This window comes from Crassostrea angulata, unplaced genomic scaffold (genome assembly GCF_025612915.1).
Source record: "Crassostrea angulata isolate pt1a10 unplaced genomic scaffold, ASM2561291v2 HiC_scaffold_81, whole genome shotgun sequence".
In the NCBI taxonomy this organism is placed as follows: domain Eukaryota; kingdom Metazoa; phylum Mollusca; class Bivalvia; order Ostreida; family Ostreidae; genus Magallana; species Magallana angulata.
Window position 1 is genome coordinate 12,264 of NW_026441636.1, and position 19,237 is coordinate 31,500.

Sequence of the window (19,237 nt, forward strand, 5' to 3'; positions counted from 1 at the left end):
TTTAAAAAGATAGTCCTTTTTCAGAGATGTACATAAATTATAAAAGCAGCCAGGTAAAGAAAATTTATACGGTAGAACTAAATCTTTCCTTAACAAAACAACATTTCGATAACTGGTTAATAAATAGTATATCAAAAGTGTCCAAGCTTTCAGATGCACTATATAGTTTTTAGCCGGGCTCTGCTGAAAGCAGAGTCTTGGCTGTAGGCAGGCAAATCGCCAATGTAAATGTAACTATAAATAGCACAACTTCAAAAGTAAACAAAAAACCAAACATCGTCAAAGTCAAAGCTTCCGCTTTACCAAATAGTTACACAAAGAGCCACGTTTACAAAAGTGTTTGCATTTTGTTTCTTTTGTATACTTTCTAGAGAATTGTCTATCTTTTTTTGTTTTCTTAATAATAACGTGTTTTTAAAACAAGACTATGCATTTTGGACACATACAATGCGCATGAATTTCCATGAACTACTTTGCTGCGCGTTGAAGAAATGGAGAAAATTTCAAATTTCTACTAGAGAGACATAATTTTGTTTTTAGCCGCTCACAAAAATTGATCGCTCTCTGATGCTTTACCGACATTATAAGCAGAGAGAGAGAGAGAGAGAGAGAGAGAGAGAGAGAGAGAGAGAGAGAGAGAGAGAGAGAGAGAGAGAGAGAGAGAGAGAGAGAGAGAGAGAAAGAGAGAGATTTTCACTCTTTACTACACAATATGCATAAAGACACACCAAAATAGCCCGGCTTTCAGTACTTTAGTACTTTGATTAATAAAGTTCTCTTTGTCTGTTGATAATGTAACAAATAAGATTATTAAAGTGTATTACTTTTTTTAATTCTCTTTTACATAACAAGAAATACGAAATAGTTACTTTGGTTATCATTATGAAATTGATTGGAGAAAATCGACGATGCTTCGTTTGATGTTTGACTAGTTGGCGCCAATGGGCTGCTTGATTTTGGTTTTGATGTTTTTGACAAAAGCTGAAATTAAAATTTACGTAAAAACACTAGAAATCCTTGCTTTAAAAATAGTGAAATTTAATATTTTGCACAAAATAACTAGTTCTTTACAAGTAAGAATTTATTCTCAATAATTTCTTAAAGAGGAATTTGGATGCTAATACATCTAGTATATTAAATTAATAATAACCTGTTTACAAAGTGCGTAATTATGATCAGAACAGGAAGTTAATGAGCAGTTGCTCTGACGAAAAGTTTTACATTGTCGTTGTAGAGAGTATGATAAATCTAAAAGAAGGGATAAATTTGCACCAAATTCGTTTAAATATATGTATACATAAAAAATATATCTAAATGACAAAACCATACATCTTAACATTTGATTAATCTATACGCACCTAACGAAAACGAAATAAAATTTTGTCTGGCTATTCCAACCCAGGTTTCAACATTTCCTGTCTGAATTCCATGACAGGCACTAATTGGATCCATCACGTCGTAATCGCCATGTAAATATTGTCCCTTTCTTTTACAATTCTTGTAACAGTCTTTCCAATTCCAGTTTGAGCAAACAGTGTCATTAAGTTCTATAATTCATATCAAGTAATTCTTTAGCATCGCAATTTACTAATTTTTATATACATTTACATTTAACATGGGACCATAATTTCATTTAGTTTGTCAAGTAAATCCCATTTTTATTTAAATAGTGAAAATGATTTCAACGCTAATCCGAAACCATATACAAATATTTAGTTTGTAAATTAAGAGCTTAAATCATTGACGCAGTTTGCAGTTGCCTCAGTGAAAAAGAATTCATTAACGTTTATCTCGGACAATTTAATTAATATATAAATAAAGACTTACGATGACATAATGCTACCAATAAGTATGTTGTTACAATTTCAACAAAACAGCCTGAATGACTTTTTAGATATTTCTTATTCGTTTCAATATTGGTACTTGGTTTCATAATACTTTTATTGGTACAAGATCAAATGTTAAAAAATGCACTATAAATATTTTTAGGTAAACAGAGTTCTTGTCATTGACAGAAAAATCGGATAAAAATTAATGTGAAAAGGGATAATTCGTTTATTATACCCCATCCGAGGAAACAATACAAGATACAAGTTTCCTTTTGCCAAAATAATGAATGCATTCTTGACTTTTAAACAAAATTTGAAAACAATATAGTCAATGTGATTTTTACTGTTGTTATTAAGAAGGACCAAAAAAATTGGAATAACTGTGCCATCGCCACACAAGTCCTATCATTGCAAAACAAGAGGCCCAGAGGACACATCGCTCATATGATCAACTCATTGAGTTACAACTTGTACCTGTGCCTGGGCGTCTACATTGGCAGTTGACAGTCAACGTTGAGGATTGCAGATATACAAATGTCCATGTTGTTTTTGAACATTTCAGAGCCATGTATGTTGCATTTAGGTCATGTATGTCAAAAAATACCAAATCCCCTTTAAATGAAAGAGCGTAACAAATGAATGCATATTTTTTATAGTGATCTGTTTTATTAAATATGATCTAACGAATACTTCGATAAACTATGTAAAACTTTAATGAAGGCCTGATAACAGATTAAACAACAGTAGAAGTATTCAACCTGCTTTATAAACACTATATGTCCCGGGGCCGCCACAGTCGTTAAGGATCTCGGATGTCCTGCAGAAGATACTGCATAAACGTGGATCAATGGCGTCTGTGACAGAAAAGTGGTCACTAAGACAGACACAGCTGGTGTTCTTAAAGGGTAAAATTTAAAGTAATTTTTTTAAGTAGCATTTAACATAGTTTTAATCAATCGTATATTAGAATCTTTAGGAAAGACGGAATGACAAATACCTGCAGTCCAAAGAAAGTATAATGTGCAGTTGAACACTTTTTTGACTTTGACACGTGACCACTGATGTAGAGGTCAAGGTCGTATTTACTGACTGGTCTATCTGAGTCTCATTAAAGCATCCTTTGTCATAACGGATAAGAAAATAAGGCAAATGTAAACAAAAGGTTGCAACTTTTACAGGTTATCTCATGTCGAAACAAATTTATTAAAACTATAATCAATGTAGTTATGGATGTATATTTCCTGTTTTGTACGTATTACTCAAATGAGATCCATACCTATGACATGAATCCAAGGAGACATTCTCCATTGCTTTCTTGTCCAGTGGTTCCATTCATGGTCTGTCTGCGTGGGAGAAGACACGAGGATAGAGTTCATTGCCTTACAGTACTGTACAGCCTCGGTCCAATTCATGGTTTTGTTCGATACAAATTCCTTTAGATACAACTCGTTACCTTTGAAAACCTGTGATTGAAGATAGTTAAGTAAAAACCCAGTTATACAAATACTTACTTTGGATGTAATAAATAAATATACACAAGAACAGAAACATAAACATTCTTAAATGCTGGTCCATATTGACGAACACATTTACCTTTTAAACTTCCGCGTTTCACCAAAATCGTAAATCAGACCAATTTAAACAATATCGACATGAATACATATTGCGTAAAAAGCAGTTTACATATTCCATAACCAATGCAAACTTTTTTTCGGGGAAATTAAGACGACATGTATAGCCTATTTTGTTGTTCATGGCAAAATAATGTCCTTAGATTATAAAGTCTTTCAACGTAATAAAATGTACATTTTGTAAAAAAAAAATGTATATAAGACAACCGATGCTTGTTGGCAAAAAAAGGTTTACTTTTAATCTCTTTTTAAATGATTTTTATGTAACTATTATTGCATAATCAGTTTCAGTAATTCTGTACAAGTAAGTTTTGAAAATCAAATCATAGAAAGATTAATCGTATAATTTTAATTGTATAAATTAAAATCCTAGTAAGATGACTGTAAAGTCATGATGTTGTCTCATATTGTCAATGTTTACGACAAAGAAATGACCAGTTTATGATATATATTGAGAATGATACTTTAAAGCTATTTATGCTGTATTTAATGAATGTTTTTAAGGAAAAAAATTATTAAAGCTTAGTTTTAAACCATCTGCAAATCATGCAATTTAATTCAAACAAATTTAAATTTATTGAAGATAATTTCAAATTAACTTTTCACTGTCGGTATGTTTAAAGTATTCATCATCACGTGATATCTCAAGCTCTTTTGTTGTCGATGATAAAGAGTGGTCTGCATGTTCATGTGGGCTAACGTATTCAGAAAAAAACACAGAGAGGTGTTCTGTTCTGAGTCCACGAAAAAAAAATTGATATTGATGTTCTTTTTTTTTTTAAATATCTGCCAAGTGCAAAAGGATGATCTACACGATTTTTGATAGTGTTAACATTCATAAAGTTCTATTGGAAACAATAGTTTTGTCAACGCCATAAAAAAATCTTCAACGATTTAATTTGAAACAAACTGACTTTTCCCTCATGCTGTTTTTCTCTATTCATTTTACCCTGCAAATCAATAATGCGCAAATCCATACAAAATAGAAACGTTTCTAAATATGAATTAGAAGTATTCCTTCGAAAAATAACCTCAGGACTCAATTAATACAAATAAATAACCAATCACGTTTGTCATAAGGATTTTTTTTAAATACAACTTTGAGTTTAATTTCCAAACATTGCTTATACAGTAATTCACTTAGAATATTTTAGTTGATGATCGTTATGACCGAGCGATAGACGATCACTGGAGTAAGATCGAACATATATCTCAAATTCTAAAATCAGACGGAAGACCTCCTCGTTGCTCGCAACGAGATCGTGTCTAGTTAACAACTTATTATTGAATGTAAACATGATATTATGTTTGAATTCACATAAGAGAACATGCAGATTGGGGTTGGACAAATTTGCATGCTGGTAGCTATTCTTAAACAAACAATTGGGATGATTTCTTTCAACATTTTTAACACTAACGATTTCTGATCAGTTGAATACCAATATCACACTGTTAAAATGCAACGTATTTGATTACATCAAAGTTACACATGTGCTTAAAAATCATTCTGAATTAAAATCAGTCTCCTCTTTTTCGTGAAACAAAACAACACTTAACGTTTCCGTGTATTTAGAAAATTAAAAATCAGACATCTTTAATGTTCTAAAAATAAACCCATTACATCTAACAGCAGAGATAAAGAGGAAGAAAAACAGGGCAACACCAGTGTTATCAGAGTAAAATCAATTTACAGAAAACAAGTAAGATAAGTATTCATCCAAATCTTTGCAAAAGATCAAATATACATAATGTCTATGCACTTGTATATCAAACAAACATACAACCCGATTGATTTGATTTTATAGTATATAGAATAAAATGAAGTTCATAAATAACAGTTTTAGAAATCAACAATAAACACCATCATTTTTTTTCCTTTCAGTTCTCTGAATAATAGGCAGATAGTTTTAAAGTTTTGTCAAATTATTAACTAGATAGGTAGTATTTTAGCTAACTTTGACCTGTCGTCGCGTCCGTCCGTCCTTCTGCCTATCTGTAAACTTTTTATATTTTGGACATCTTCTCCAGAACCACTGGGCCAAAAAACAAGGGTGGCATGAAAAGTTCGTGGACACTAGCTGCAGGTCTGTAGGTAAAACAAAATCGGATAGACGACCTGGGAGCTATAGTGCCACCAATTGAAAAAATTGTATATTTATTGCGCAAAAAAATGCGCTAGTTTTCGACTGATTAATTTTATTTATAAGCAAATTCTGTGATAACAATTAGTACCATTAAAAATTCTTCATGCAATTTACTACTGATATCGATTGGAGTCTATTGTTGAGGTGGTCTCACACAATAGGATTTTACAACAATTTTCCATTAACAAAAAAGCTATTCAATGTGTTCCTGTTTTGCACATATTTCATATTTAGGATTCCGAAATAGAACAAAATGTTCGTTAACTAATTAACACTTACTATCATTCCCAACTATTTTTAAGAAATGTCTGAATCTCTTTCGACAATTAGTGCAATCAATGATAAAATAAATCATGAAGAAAGATCTTTTATGTTTGAGAAACACAAAGCTTTAAGTAAAGATTTTATCTATAATTTCACTTTCATTCTGAAGGAAGTTCACACATAATCAATACAAAAATAATCGATAATAATACAATTTAAACACTTAAACGTATATGTTCAGAGAACAAAACCGATATAATTTTTCTTTACATCCCGTTAAAGTATCTATCATCCGTGTTGAACTGTAGACCACAACAGTCTCCTTCAGCTCCAAACAGGAAACTGTTGACATGATATATTTACATTTAACTAACTTACCATGGATACAAAATTGTATACTAGTAATGTGGACGTTGTTTGTTTGTTGTTTTTCTTTTACCGAATAATTGACTTTATAAAGAAAACATACAAAGAAAGGATGAGGCTTTAGGACAGCTGTTCCTGATCTTTGTATAGTCAGGTAAAACTGTCTGTAGGCGTCATTTGGTGTCGTGACCTGTCTGTGTAAGTGTGTGAGACACGCAGTTTGCCTGATTTCAATTAAACATCCAATTCCACACATACAGGGCCATGTCATTGAATTAAATATAGAATAGTAAAGAGATTAATATAAACGATACATTTTGAATTTACAATAACATACTAAAACTTGAAACAAACAGAGTATCATCACGATGAAATATTTCCATATTATTATTAACTCGTGTATGTTTGAGAATCTTCCGAAAATTTATCATATGCATGGTTCTTATACTCAGATTTGTAGAGCCTTTACATCCTGTGTTACAGTAATTGTCAAGGAGGTCAAGGAGAGATTTTTTAAGGTATTGGTCGGCAACATGTGGCTTACGAAGCGATTACAGATATATAAACACCCTTTTCCCCCTTTTTATCCAACAACTGTACTAATGCTTAAGTCAGTATCTTTAAATAGAGAGTGAAATAGGGCCTCTTATGTTTAAGTTAAACGTAGCCTTTAGTTCAGATTACATTTTGAATTCCACTGCTATTCTGAAGGAAGTTATAACATAATCAATAACATATCCAATTCCAACACTCTGAGGTCATATGATCAGGAAAGAACCAATATGTTTTCATTGCATCACTCTCAAGTTTTTATTTGCTTCCGTGTTAGGATGTAAATCACAACATGGTCTCTTGAGGTATCCAGCAGGGATTTTGTTGACAGGCAATGTATATACCTGAATACCTCAATGATACAAAATTCTACAACCATTTTTCGAGAAAGTGGACGTTGTTTTTTTTCTTCATATAATTGCTTTTAGGAACTTTCATCAATGAAATCTAACAGGAGAGGATGAATATGGTTTTAGGACAGTCGTTCTTAATCTTTGTATTATCAGGTAAACCATTTATCATATTAGCTCTTTTAGAACAACTCATTTCTCATTCTGTGTTGAAACAAATCTAATATCTCTAATGTCATAGTCTTATTGAATGGTTGTTTTATCAACTGATTGCGTTTTGATAATAATCTGTTACTTCTTAAATGTATTTATTAACTTAAATAACGATTAATTAAATGGGAAAATCTCCAGTATATTTTCTGATTTACAAACTGTTTACAAAATAGTCTTTATAGAGGCGACACATCTGTATTCTAACCACACAATGCACTGGAGCGAAGCTGTACAATTTTGCAGCAAACACGGGCTGGTTTTAAAAAAGTCGAAGCTTAGTCTTGCAGATAAACAGATTGAGACATTCTGGACAAGATTGTACAAAAAAGAAAGTGACTTTATTAACCTATATGGTTAGTATCCTAATCACTTATAAACATGTTAGCAAGTGGCTTTTTCCTCAATCCTCTGATGAATTAATGTAGTTTGTCTTGTGGGTCCCATGCTTTTTTTACAGTTTATCACCTGACTAATTGTGTAAAATAAGAACATTGTTCATCATTTTTATTTGAACCTTTTCTATGAAAACATTTTTTCGCTATTTTGGTCAGCAATCTCAAAACATACGAAATCAAACTATCAAATCTGGAAATAATTTTACATAGATATAATTTTTTCTTCAGGATGTATAAACGACAGTTATGTCAATACATTTGAGCACATCAGGATGGATCAGTGTATACAGGAATGTGTAAATAAGAGACATGAATTGTTTGTAATGCAAGTAAGTTTAGATTAAACACCGGTAAAGTAGTAGGTTCTTTGTTACAATTTTTAAAGAATAACTATCGAACTATTAAAACACATCGTTCTCTGATAAAATATACCAAATTATTTTGTTGTTTTATAGAACAATCTAAGTTCTTTTGTTAATTTATATAGAAGAATCCAAATTCTTTTGTTTATTTGAAAGTTATATCGCAATTATTTTGTTTATTTAATTGAATTATCCCAGTTCTTTTGTTTATTTTATAGAACTTTCAAAATGCTTTTGTTTATTTCATAGAATTATCCACATTGTTTTGTTTATTTTATAGAATTATCCACATTGTTTTGTTTATTTTATAGAAGAGTAGCTGTTTCTGTCTCTCTGACCTTCAACCAAAATTTTTACAACAATGTAACCTCATCACCAGTTCATTAGTGTTTGGAGCGATCGGTATGTAATATAATCAAAGAATTAAAGTACAGACTAAACAATCCTAAGGTGCATTTGAAATCGTGTCTTAATAAACCATGTTCACTGTCTTTGAAAAATAAATCTTTGTACCATTACATGTAAGACAGATTGATACTACATGTACATGGCTCCCATCTTGACAATGTTGGGGAGTGTAGTGCATTCCCACATATAGTATCTTCTCGCATTTGGTATAATAAAAAAAATTATGAAGGAAAATATGAAATTGTTGCTTTCAGTACATTGTGAAAATAAATTGCATGGTTGAAATCTGAATGAAATTGCATGTTGTAGAGCGATGAAGAGGTATGGGAGTAAATAATGTAGACGTACATGCGTAGTGTAGCTTAGCAATTCTACTACCATACCAACTTATTGTTGCTAGGCTAAATAAGACTTAATTCATCATTGCTACTGTACATAATGCTAATCTAATTAATTTCAAAGGGTTTCCGCTTAGTCATTTTGCTTACTAATAAAAAATTTGTATTGTTCTAGCAACAATTCGGAATAAGTTACAGATTTTGAAACTGTTAAATATCAACTTTTAATTATCAACAAAAACAGCTCTTTAATATCTTTTATATTGTATTGTATTGTACTGATATTCACCAAAAGTATAACATGTAATCAAAGTTAGGTTCAGTAATAGAAATACAATATTTACAACCTTTGTAATTAGCAATGTAAATGAAGGTCTATAAGTACTTTAAAGCAATTAACCGTGGTTTTTTGCATATGCATTATAGCTTATTCTACAGTAACTGTACCCATATCAGGCTCCAGGGCCCAATACGGATTCTGTAGGGCTAATACGGATTCAGAAGTGCTGATACTGATCCGTACAACACCTCTGATTTTTTTCCACTTTTTTCCACTTCATTATTTATATAGGTCCCAGTTTTAGTAAGAGTTTTTATAAATTAATACTGTATTGATTATAGCACCATCATTGTGTTCAAATTCTCAATGGTAATAAAACTAACAATTGTAAAACCCCTTAACTTCAGTATTTCATGCTACACTGAAAACATATCACAATAATTGATAAATTATGATAATATAACTATCTGTTGTTTTTCAAAACTAGCAAACAAATTAGCCGTTTTTACCCCTAAAATATGTTATCAGTATGTAATTACTTACCATATCACTAATCAATCGGCCATCATCTAATATCAGCCATTGTGCCCTCGGTCCTATGTCTGACATCGGTTTCTCAGACTGATACAGAATGTTGTAAGGTAAAGGTGCGTATTATTTTCTTTTGACACAACATGAGTAATAGAATAGCAAAAGTAATAGATTATTTTGTCTTGAGTATCCAAAAAAAGAAGGTTTTTTGGAAGTATAAATCTGATTAAAAACGGTTTCTTTACTATGATATATTGTGTTGGTTTCTATATCCAGAAACCTCCAAAAACCGAGAAAGCTGCTTAATAATTGATTGTCATGAGCATACAACTTTCCATCTTGTTAACTGTGACGAAGGTGCAAATGTTTTCTGTGGAGATAAAGGTATACAGAACGGTCCTTTACTTTTTGTAATAAGTGCAATTTTATCGTAACAATCAAGTCGAAAATGTAAATTGATAAGCTTGACACAATAAGATAATACTAAAGGATATCAGTAATCAGACATGTTCTGCATTTCTTTGATCTTCAACTCTTTCTTAATTTTTAATTTTTTTTTCTGTTGGTTAAACTGCAGTTTTTGGAAATTTTACATGGAAGAGTGCGGCTGAAAAATGTATGAAAACCAGAGCGAGCCTCAAACTTTATCACCCAAACCAAATTTGTTCTAAAGACGATACCAATAACAAAATGAGATATTGGTTTGGTTTTGGCACGTTGGAATATACCGAGGAGTTTCTCAAAAACAATGGTAAGAAAAATGTATGCATAAAAACCAACTCTATCCAGGAATTGTATTTATAGGGCAAGATTAGTCAAACTGATATCATTTCTAATGTCCATTCTTTAGGTGAATCAGATGTCAACCAAACACTTTGCCAAAGCTGCAAGGAAGACTGTAAATTTGAAGATTGCAATATGACGAGAATAGCGGCTTGTGAGAGCAATGTGGAGTCGGTAAGTGTAACGATAACAATAGACAGAGAGAGCGGGACAACGAAGGATAGGCCAAATCAACCAAGCAAAGACACGCTGTTCCAGACAACAAATCTTATGCATGACCAAACAACAAGATATACAAAAATTAAACAGGACAAAACTACAAAAGAAAAACTTACACAAACAGAACGTGATGCAACAAAAGATGGGCATGTAAAAACTACAAAAGAAATGCTTAAACAAACAACAATGGATTTAACAAAAGATGGTGAGAACAAAACTATACACAGGGAAAATGTCCACATGGGTACATGTACACAGCAAAATGTGCCCCATACGTTTCACATACGTTAAACATGTGTGATACGTATGTGACCTCACGTACGTTTAACGTGATTTAAGTACCACGTGTGTTTAACGTACGTTAATGAACACATGTGAAACGTATGTTACACGTGTGTTAGACATACGTGATACATTCCATATGTTTACGTATGTGGATCCAACGTACGTTTTTCACATGAATTACATACGTATCACATGTAAATTGCTTATAATTGAATTACTTGAATATTTAAAATTTTTCAGTTCATTCTTGATATACTTCATCTTGCTGTTTGAATCACTTCAATTGATTACTCAGTAACTTCAGTGGATCTTTGGAAACATTCATTTTGCATTTCCAGCTGCTTGTTAATCTAAAATTAGAATTACAGAAAAAAGACAGTTTTGAGATTAAAAATGAATTTAATTCCTTGAATGATTCCATTTAGATTTATATTGTTGTCATTTTTCTGTGCTTTAATAGTTTCTGGAAGAAACCCCAAAGAATTTAACATTAAATTTCATTTTATGTTAAAGTTAAATTTACAAATGCCTCAGTTGCTTTTTTATTCAACAATATTGTTGAAGAATAACAGGATCCATTTAGATTTTATTGCAAATACAACATGAAGAAAGTTTACAATTGTTAATAATTTTTTCTTTTATTTGCAAGCTCTCAGAGAGAGAGAGAGAGAGAGAGAGAGAGAGAGAGAGAGAGAGAGAGAGAGAGAGAGGGGGGGAAATATAAGGTCAATCACAAGTATTAATTTGACAAAATAAATGTTTACCTATAGAATATTCATCCTGATTTTTGTCCACCTCCAACTTCTTCCTTTTTAATGTTTTCCCATGACAATGCTTGTTTGAACTTCTTTCTAAAATATTATAATAAAAACTTAAGTACATACAATCATTAGAGTTTTTAAATACATGATAAAAAATGTGATTTATACATGTAAGCGGAAAACAACGTATACAGGTCAATATTTTTTTTTATGCAAATAAGCTTGAATCATTAGGATGAAATGATTTCTAAAGTACACTTACACATGCTGCAACAAAAAAAAATGGGGGGGGGGGGAGGGGTATGGGGGGTGACTGGATACATGCCTGTATTAATCCTTATCTAAATTGAATTACCTTAATGTGTCACTAAATTAGCAACCACATTGCAACTGTCTCTGACTAAGAGCTTTTGAATCCTGGATCATTCATTACAAAATCTTCAGGCTACATCAAAACAGATCTTTGAAACTTCTGTATTATATCCATTTGCTACAAAATATAATACATGCATTCGATCAATAGTCATTTCAAAATTTTACACTTACATACTAAGAAATACAAATATCTGTAGGTGTCATGCAACAGATTATCATTAATGATCCTGAACACCCAGTGACTTCTACTTTTCATGAAGTATGTCATAGAAATCCATATCTTTGAGTTATTTATTAGGTTGGGTTTGTATGGAAAAAAATTTCCCAGCGTCGTTGATGACCCTTGAAAGATGTTTAAATTGAGAAAAGCAATGGTATGTGTACTTACATTATGATTTTATCAGTTCAAAGAGACATCTGTCATTGACTGTGTTATAGCTAGTTGATGTCCTCTTCCAGGGATATGTCAAGCAGCCAATGCATGCCTATAAAATGTTTCAATTACCATGCAATAAGAATACAACTTAATAGAGGCAATTTTATAATCATTTCACTTAGTTGCAATGGCATACCTACTCGTTACTTTGCATAGGTTTTGCTCTAGTTTCAATATTTCAGTGTAAAACGTATGTGGCACATTTAGCTGTGTGAGATATGTGTATGACTTTACACATGTTTTACACATGTAATGCATGTGTACTTCACATGTTTTAAAATTATTATGTTCAACACATATATTATGCATATGTGTAAGATATACATTTTACTTATGTTTAACTTATACATATAAAAATATTTATGTTTAATACATGTTTCAAACAATATATGTTAAACATATACACGTATAAGAAATGTTCTATTCATTATTCATTTCAATGACTTTAACCTGTAAATATCCATTTATTAATAATCTTCTGCCAACTAACTTTCAGAAAATTTATTTGTAACCAATTTCGGATTTAAATCTTGATTGGTTTTAATTTTTTGTCGTTGTCAATCATACGTCATTTTTACGTCACGGAAGCAGAAGATGTTGAATATTTGCAGATTCGATTTGAGGCTAAAAGGTAAGAATTGTCAGTCATTCTTATTTATCTATTTGTATTGTAAAATTATAATATGCCTAACGGTGCTACCGTTGTGGCGAGCGCAGCAAGAATTACATATACTTTGCATCATTGTCAACTTAGTGTTACTTAGGTATCAACAAACGTCAAAGAATTTTTGAACGAGTACGAGTATTTCTATACAATAAGTATACCAAAGGTACTAGTTTTAATGGTTATGATACGTATATCGCAACCCTCAACCCCCACCCCTCCCCCGAGAGAGAGAGAGAGAGAGAGAGAGAGAGAGAGAGAGAGAGAGAGAGAGGTCACTGTTTGTAGATGTCTAATTTCCCCCTTTCAAATTTAATGGGTTGACTTTATGCAATATCTTCATAAATTTTTTAACAGTTTATTTTTTCTCTTTATTCCTTTTTATTTAGTTCAAATTATCCTATTGTTATTTCCTCCCTACTCATATACTTACCTGCCTACTGTACATGCATGCACAATTAGCTTCAAAATGGATCGATATAACAGTAAAGTTTGTTTCTTGCTAGTATATATTTTTATATAAATAAAAACAAATCATATGTCAATGAAATAGCTAGAACACCCATTACAGATGTTTGATCCACTTCTAAATTTATCGCGGGAAATATAGCGCGAGAGCATGGTGTCAAAGAAGCGTAGTGGACAATGCACTCGCTTATCACCGCTGCGACCCGAGTTTGATCCCTGTGGACGACAGTTGTTGTATGTGAGGGGTACGGCGGTCGCCCACTTAAAAACGTGGGTCCTCTCTGGGTACTCCAGCTTCTTCCCACACCAATAACTCCCTCGCGCTAACATCCCTGCCAACGAGAGATGTTAATAAAGGTTGTAAAACTTGCTTATCAATCGTTGTAAAATTAATAAAGTTCAGTTTTTAGTTCAACACTGTGACGTCATCCATGACCTTTTTTTATTTGTTTACGTATCTCGCTTTTCTGGCTTAATAGTTTTTGAGAAGAAGAGAAGTTTTGAGAAGGTTTTGAAAAATATCAACAAATTTTCAAAAATTCTTAATCATCTCCCATTAAAAAAGGGTGCTGACCTTCATTTGAACAAACTTGAATTCCTTTCACCTAGTGATGCTTTGTGCCAAGTTTGGTTAAAATTTGCCCAGTGGTTCTTGAGAAGAAGATGAAAATGTGAAACATTTACAACAACAACGCCGACAGACAACGGACAAATGCTCTGTTAAACGTTCAGCTCAGGTAATCTAAAAAAATTAATCGCATAGCTTCAATTGTATATAATAAAATCCTAGTAAGATGGCTGTGGAGTTATGAGCTTGTCTCGTATTGTCAATGTTTACGGTAAAGAAATGACCAGTTTATCATATACATTGAGTATTGAGATAAATTCAAATTAACTTTTCACTGTCCGGTATGTTTGAAGTATTCATCGTCACGTGATATCGCAAGCTTTTTTGTTGTCGAGGCAAAAGAGTGGTCTGCATGTTCATGTGGGCTAACGTATTCAGAAAAAAAAACGACAGAGAGGTGTTCTGTTCTGAGTCCACGAAAAACAGTTATGGCTTAAGTTATTATATGTTCTTAGCGGGGTTATCATTTTTGAGCTTGCTTCGAACTCTCAAGAAAGTGTTCTTTTCGCTCAAATATAAAATGAAGTTCTCATCAGTGCACATGTTTGAAAAGCATGATTTCGCTATTTCACCACATTCTGTCAAACATTTAGTCTCCTTCACGTGGACTTGTACGATTGTATCTGTGAGAATTCTCCATTTTACAATTGTATATCTAAGTAGGTCTAATTGTCATTAAATTTATCCCATGAAACTGTTTATACCTTATGATTCAAACAGGGAAATAAACATCATTGTTTTGTCGTGTTATTAATCTAACTTAACCAATATTTTTGCATTTTTTAAACAACATTACTTCTCATTTTGTTCTATATGTATAGTCTCCAATACTACTCGAATTTTTTATTTTGATTGAATTTTTTATCATTAGTTATGAGAAATAAGTTGTCGCTTTTTTAATCTCACGCTAGGGAGATAACTACTGAACAAAGCAGTATAAAAACGATATCTACAATGATACAATAAAGATGCATTTCGATGCGTAATAATTGTCGTTTATTTTGATCTCTAAATATAGTCTTTATGAGCTATTTGTGATTTTAAAAAATCGATTTCAAAATGGATACAACGTTTACATTTAGCACACAAAAATAAAAACAAATTAAAAACCCAATTTATAAACCAGAGGAAATCGTTTCTACATTTTATCAAATTAAACACAAATTACATTTTAAAGAGTGGTCAATTTTCTCCATAACAAAAGAACGATCTTAAGGGGGAGTAACACTATGTATTTTGTAGGATTTTTTTTTTACATAGAAATATTATTTCTCTCTCTCTCACTCTCTCTCTCTCTCAAAAATTGTTTGACGACATGTCATGACAACAAACAGTGTTCTTGAAAATCATAATTTCAAAGGAAAATATAAATCAGGAGCAGAGCAAACACAGAATTTCAAAAAATGAAGGTAGGATCACGTGCAATGGAGGAATGAGCATCCCGTGCTGACCGTTCACACCCGCCGTGCTCCTTGCCGTAGTCAGGAAAACGGGAAAAACTGTAGAAAATTGGGTGATTAATTATGATATAACAATAAGTATGAAAACTGTCAGTCAGCATGCGACCCAGTGGAAGATTGTATTTGCTAAAAATGTCGTTGTATTGACCATAGAACGTTCGAATATATTACTTTCGATGTTGATCATGGTGTCAGTTGAAAATTGTCAAATCAACACATAGGTGACAATGATACAAGACATGTGTAATTCTTGTTGCGCTCACCCAAACTGTAGCACCTTAAAACATATTATGAAATTAATGTATGGATGTGATATTTTTGGAAAATTTGAAGTTTGCATTTCCTACTATGAATTGTTGCCAATTGTTTACTTTAAATAAGAAAGTGTATTGCTTAAAGTGACAAACTATGTTCTATATATACAATATAATATTATTTATTACATTGTACCAACTTACTAATAAAAGTAATCATGATATCATGCTTGGATTCACATAAGAGAACATGCAGATTGGATGCTGGTAGTTATTATTAAACAAACAGATAGGAAGATTTCTTTCTACATTTTTAACACTAATGATATCTTATCAGTTGAATACCAATAGCACACCGTTAAAATGCAACGTATTTGATTACATCGATTGTACACATGTGCTTAAAAATCATTCTTAATTAACATCAGTCTCCTCTTTTCTGTGAAACAAAACACACCAACAGTTAACGTGTCCGTGTATTCTAGAAAAATCAGTATTTTTCTAAAAATAATCCATTTACATCTAACAGCAGAGATAAAGTGGAGGAAAGACAGCGCAACACCAGTGTTATCAGAGTAAAATCTATCTACAGAAAACAAGTTATTTTAGTATTTATACAAATCTTTACAAAAGATCAAGGATGCATAATGTCTATTCACCTGAATACAATGTATTAAACAAACATACAACCCGATTTATTTGATTTTATAGTATATAGAATAAAAGTGTTGTCGTTACCTGTCTGTGTAAGTGTGTGGGACACGCAGTATGCCTGATTCAAATTAAACATCCAATTACACACATACAGGGCCATGTCATTGAATTAAATATAAAATAGTAAAGAGATTCATATAAATGATACATTTTGAATTTACAATAACATATTAAAACTTGAAACAAACAGAGTATCATCCTGATGAAATATGTCCTTATTATTATTAACTCGAGTATCTTTGAAAATCTGTAGAAGATTTATCATATGCTTGGTTCTTATACTCAGATTTGTAAAGCCTTCACATCCTGTGTTACAGTAATTGTCAAGGAGGTCAAGGAGAGGATTTTCAAGGTATTGGTCGGCAACATGTGGCTTACAAAACAATTACATATATCAACGCCCTCTTTCCCCATTTTTATCCAATAGGTGTACCAATGCTTACGTCAGTATCTTTATATAGAGAGTGGAATAGGGCCTCTTCTGTTTAGGTTAAACGTAGCCTTTAGTTCTGATTAAATTTTGAATTTCACTGCTATTCTGAAGGAAATTATAACAAAAAAACAATAACATATCCAATTCCAACACTTTGTGGTCATATGATCAGGAAAGAACCAATTTGTGTTCATTGTATCACTCTCAAGTTTTTATCTGCTTCCGTGTTAGGATTTAAATCACAACATGGTCTCTTGTTGTATCCAGCAGGGATTTTGTTGACAGTCAATGTATATACCTGAATACCTTATGATACAATATTCTACAACCATCTTTCGAAAAAGTGGACGTTTTTTTTTTCTTCATATACTTGTTTTTAGGAATTTTCATCAATGAAATCTAACAGGAAAGGATGAATATGGTTTTAGGACAGTCGTTCTTAATGTTTGTATCATCAGGTAAACCGTTTATCATATTAGCTCTTTTAGGACAACTTAATTCTTATTCAATTGTGTTGAAAGATAATTAAAGTCTCCAATGTCATAGTCTTATTGATAGGTTGTTTTATCAGCTGATTGCTTGATACTATTCTGTTACTTCTTAAATGCATTTATTAACTTATGGGGCATGGTCACGATTTGGGTCAAAAATTATTTTTCCGATTTTAATGTTTACAGTGCTTTAGTAAGGTTTTTGTAATAGGCAACCGAAATTTGAGTGTCATTCGTTGAGTAATAAGCAAGTTACAGAGCTTGCATTTCTTTGCTATGTAAACAAAGCTTTTCTTTACATTTTGAATGTTGAAGAAAAAAATTCATTTTTAGACTTAAAAAAAATGTGTCAAACGTTAGGAACTGTTTATTCATGCCTAAAAGAAATAAGAAGATAAGACAAATCAGCTTGAAAAAGATTTTTTTTCCTGGTATATTGAACCTATGTAAACAAAAACAGGGCAAGGGCATTGTTTACGTGACAAAGAATTGTGAGCCCTGTATCTTGCATATAACTCTACGACTGACTCTCAAATTTTATTTGATCATTAAAAATGCATTCCTAAAGCACTTTAGATAATAAAAACAGAAAAATAAAATATGGCTAAAATCGTGACCATGCCCCTTTAAATAACGATCAATTAAATTGCAAAATGTCCATTATAACAATGGTTATTATGGGTAAAACGTGCATAATATGACAGTACATCATCTCTAGTTTGCGCCCCATATATCCTTCTACTGAACACATAACAATTAAAGTCTATGTATTCTGATTTACAAAATGTTTACAAAATAGTCTTTATAGAGGCGACACATCCGTATTTTAGCGACACAATGCACTGGAGCGAAGCTATACAATTTTGCAGCAAACACGGACTGGTTTTAAAAAAGTCAGAGCGTGGTCTTGCAGATAAACAGATTGAGCAATTCTGGACAAGATTGTACAAAAAAGAAAGTGACTTTATTTACCTACATGGTTAGTATCCTAATCTCTTATAAACATGTTAGCAAGTGGATTTTTCCTCACGCCTCTGATGAATTAATGAAATTTGTCTTGTGGGTCCAATGCAATTTAACCGTTTATCACCTGACTAATAGTGTAAAATAAGAAAATTTTTCATCCTTTTTTTTTTTATTTAAACCCATTCTCTGAAAACATTAGTTTGCTAATTTGGTCAGCAATCTCAAAACATACTAATTCAAACTATCACATTTGGAAATAATTTTACTTAGATATATTTTTTTACTTTAGGATGTATGAACACCCATAATGTCAATAAATCTGAGCACATGAAAATAGACCAGTGTGTACAGAAATGTTTAAATAAAAGACATCATTTGTTTGTAATGCAAGTAAGTTTAGATTTAACACCGAAAATGTAGTGGCTTCTTTGTTACAATTTTAAAAGAATAACTATCGAATTCTAAAAACACAACGTTCTTTGATAAATCATATACCAAATGATTTTGTTATTTTATAGACACATCAAAATTCTTTTGTTTATTTATATAGAAGAATCGAAATTCTTTTGTTTATTTATATAGAAGAGTCGAAATTCTTTTGTTTATTTGATAGATATATCGCAAATGCTTTGTTTAT

General features: G+C 31.7%; 1 protein-coding gene, 1 long non-coding RNA gene and 1 pseudogene across 2 annotated transcripts; 2 read left to right on the plus strand and 1 right to left on the minus strand.

Annotated features, from left to right (window-relative positions):
• Positions 1 to 870: 870 nt before the first annotated feature.
• Positions 871 to 3,241, minus strand: LOC128169020 (uncharacterized; annotated as a pseudogene).
• A 3,349-nt stretch (positions 3,242 to 6,590) lies between these two features.
• LOC128169022 (uncharacterized) lies at positions 6,591 to 11,622 on the plus strand. Its single transcript, XM_052835190.1, has 7 exons — positions 6,591 to 7,292; positions 7,523 to 7,702; positions 7,973 to 8,073; positions 8,418 to 8,508; positions 9,940 to 10,047; positions 10,241 to 10,414; positions 10,514 to 11,622. Exons 1-7 carry the CDS (start codon positions 7,247 to 7,249, stop codon positions 10,954 to 10,956), a joined length of 1,143 nt encoding a protein of 380 aa, XP_052691150.1. The 5' UTR covers positions 6,591 to 7,246; the 3' UTR covers positions 10,957 to 11,622.
• A 5,892-nt stretch (positions 11,623 to 17,514) lies between these two features.
• On the plus strand, positions 17,515 to 19,007 carry LOC128169021 (uncharacterized). Its single transcript, XR_008241491.1, has 3 exons — positions 17,515 to 17,601; positions 18,434 to 18,613; positions 18,890 to 19,007. It is a non-coding gene; the product is annotated as an uncharacterized LOC128169021 (long non-coding RNA).
• Positions 19,008 to 19,237: the final 230 nt, after the last annotated feature.

What these genes read in the sequence shown, in the direction of transcription:
- LOC128169022 (XM_052835190.1), top strand. Translation starts at nt 7,247, where the DNA reads ATGAATATGGTTTTAGGACAGTCGTTCTTAATCTTTGTATTATCAG. An exon ending in ATTAGTGTTTGGAGCGATCG is followed by an intron (nt 8,509 to 9,939) that starts GTATGTAATATA and finishes TTCTATATCCAG; the next exon opens with AAACCTCCAAAAACCGAGAA. An exon ending in GGAGTTTCTCAAAAACAATG is followed by an intron (nt 10,415 to 10,513) that starts GTAAGAAAAATG and finishes TCCATTCTTTAG; the next exon opens with GTGAATCAGATGTCAACCAA.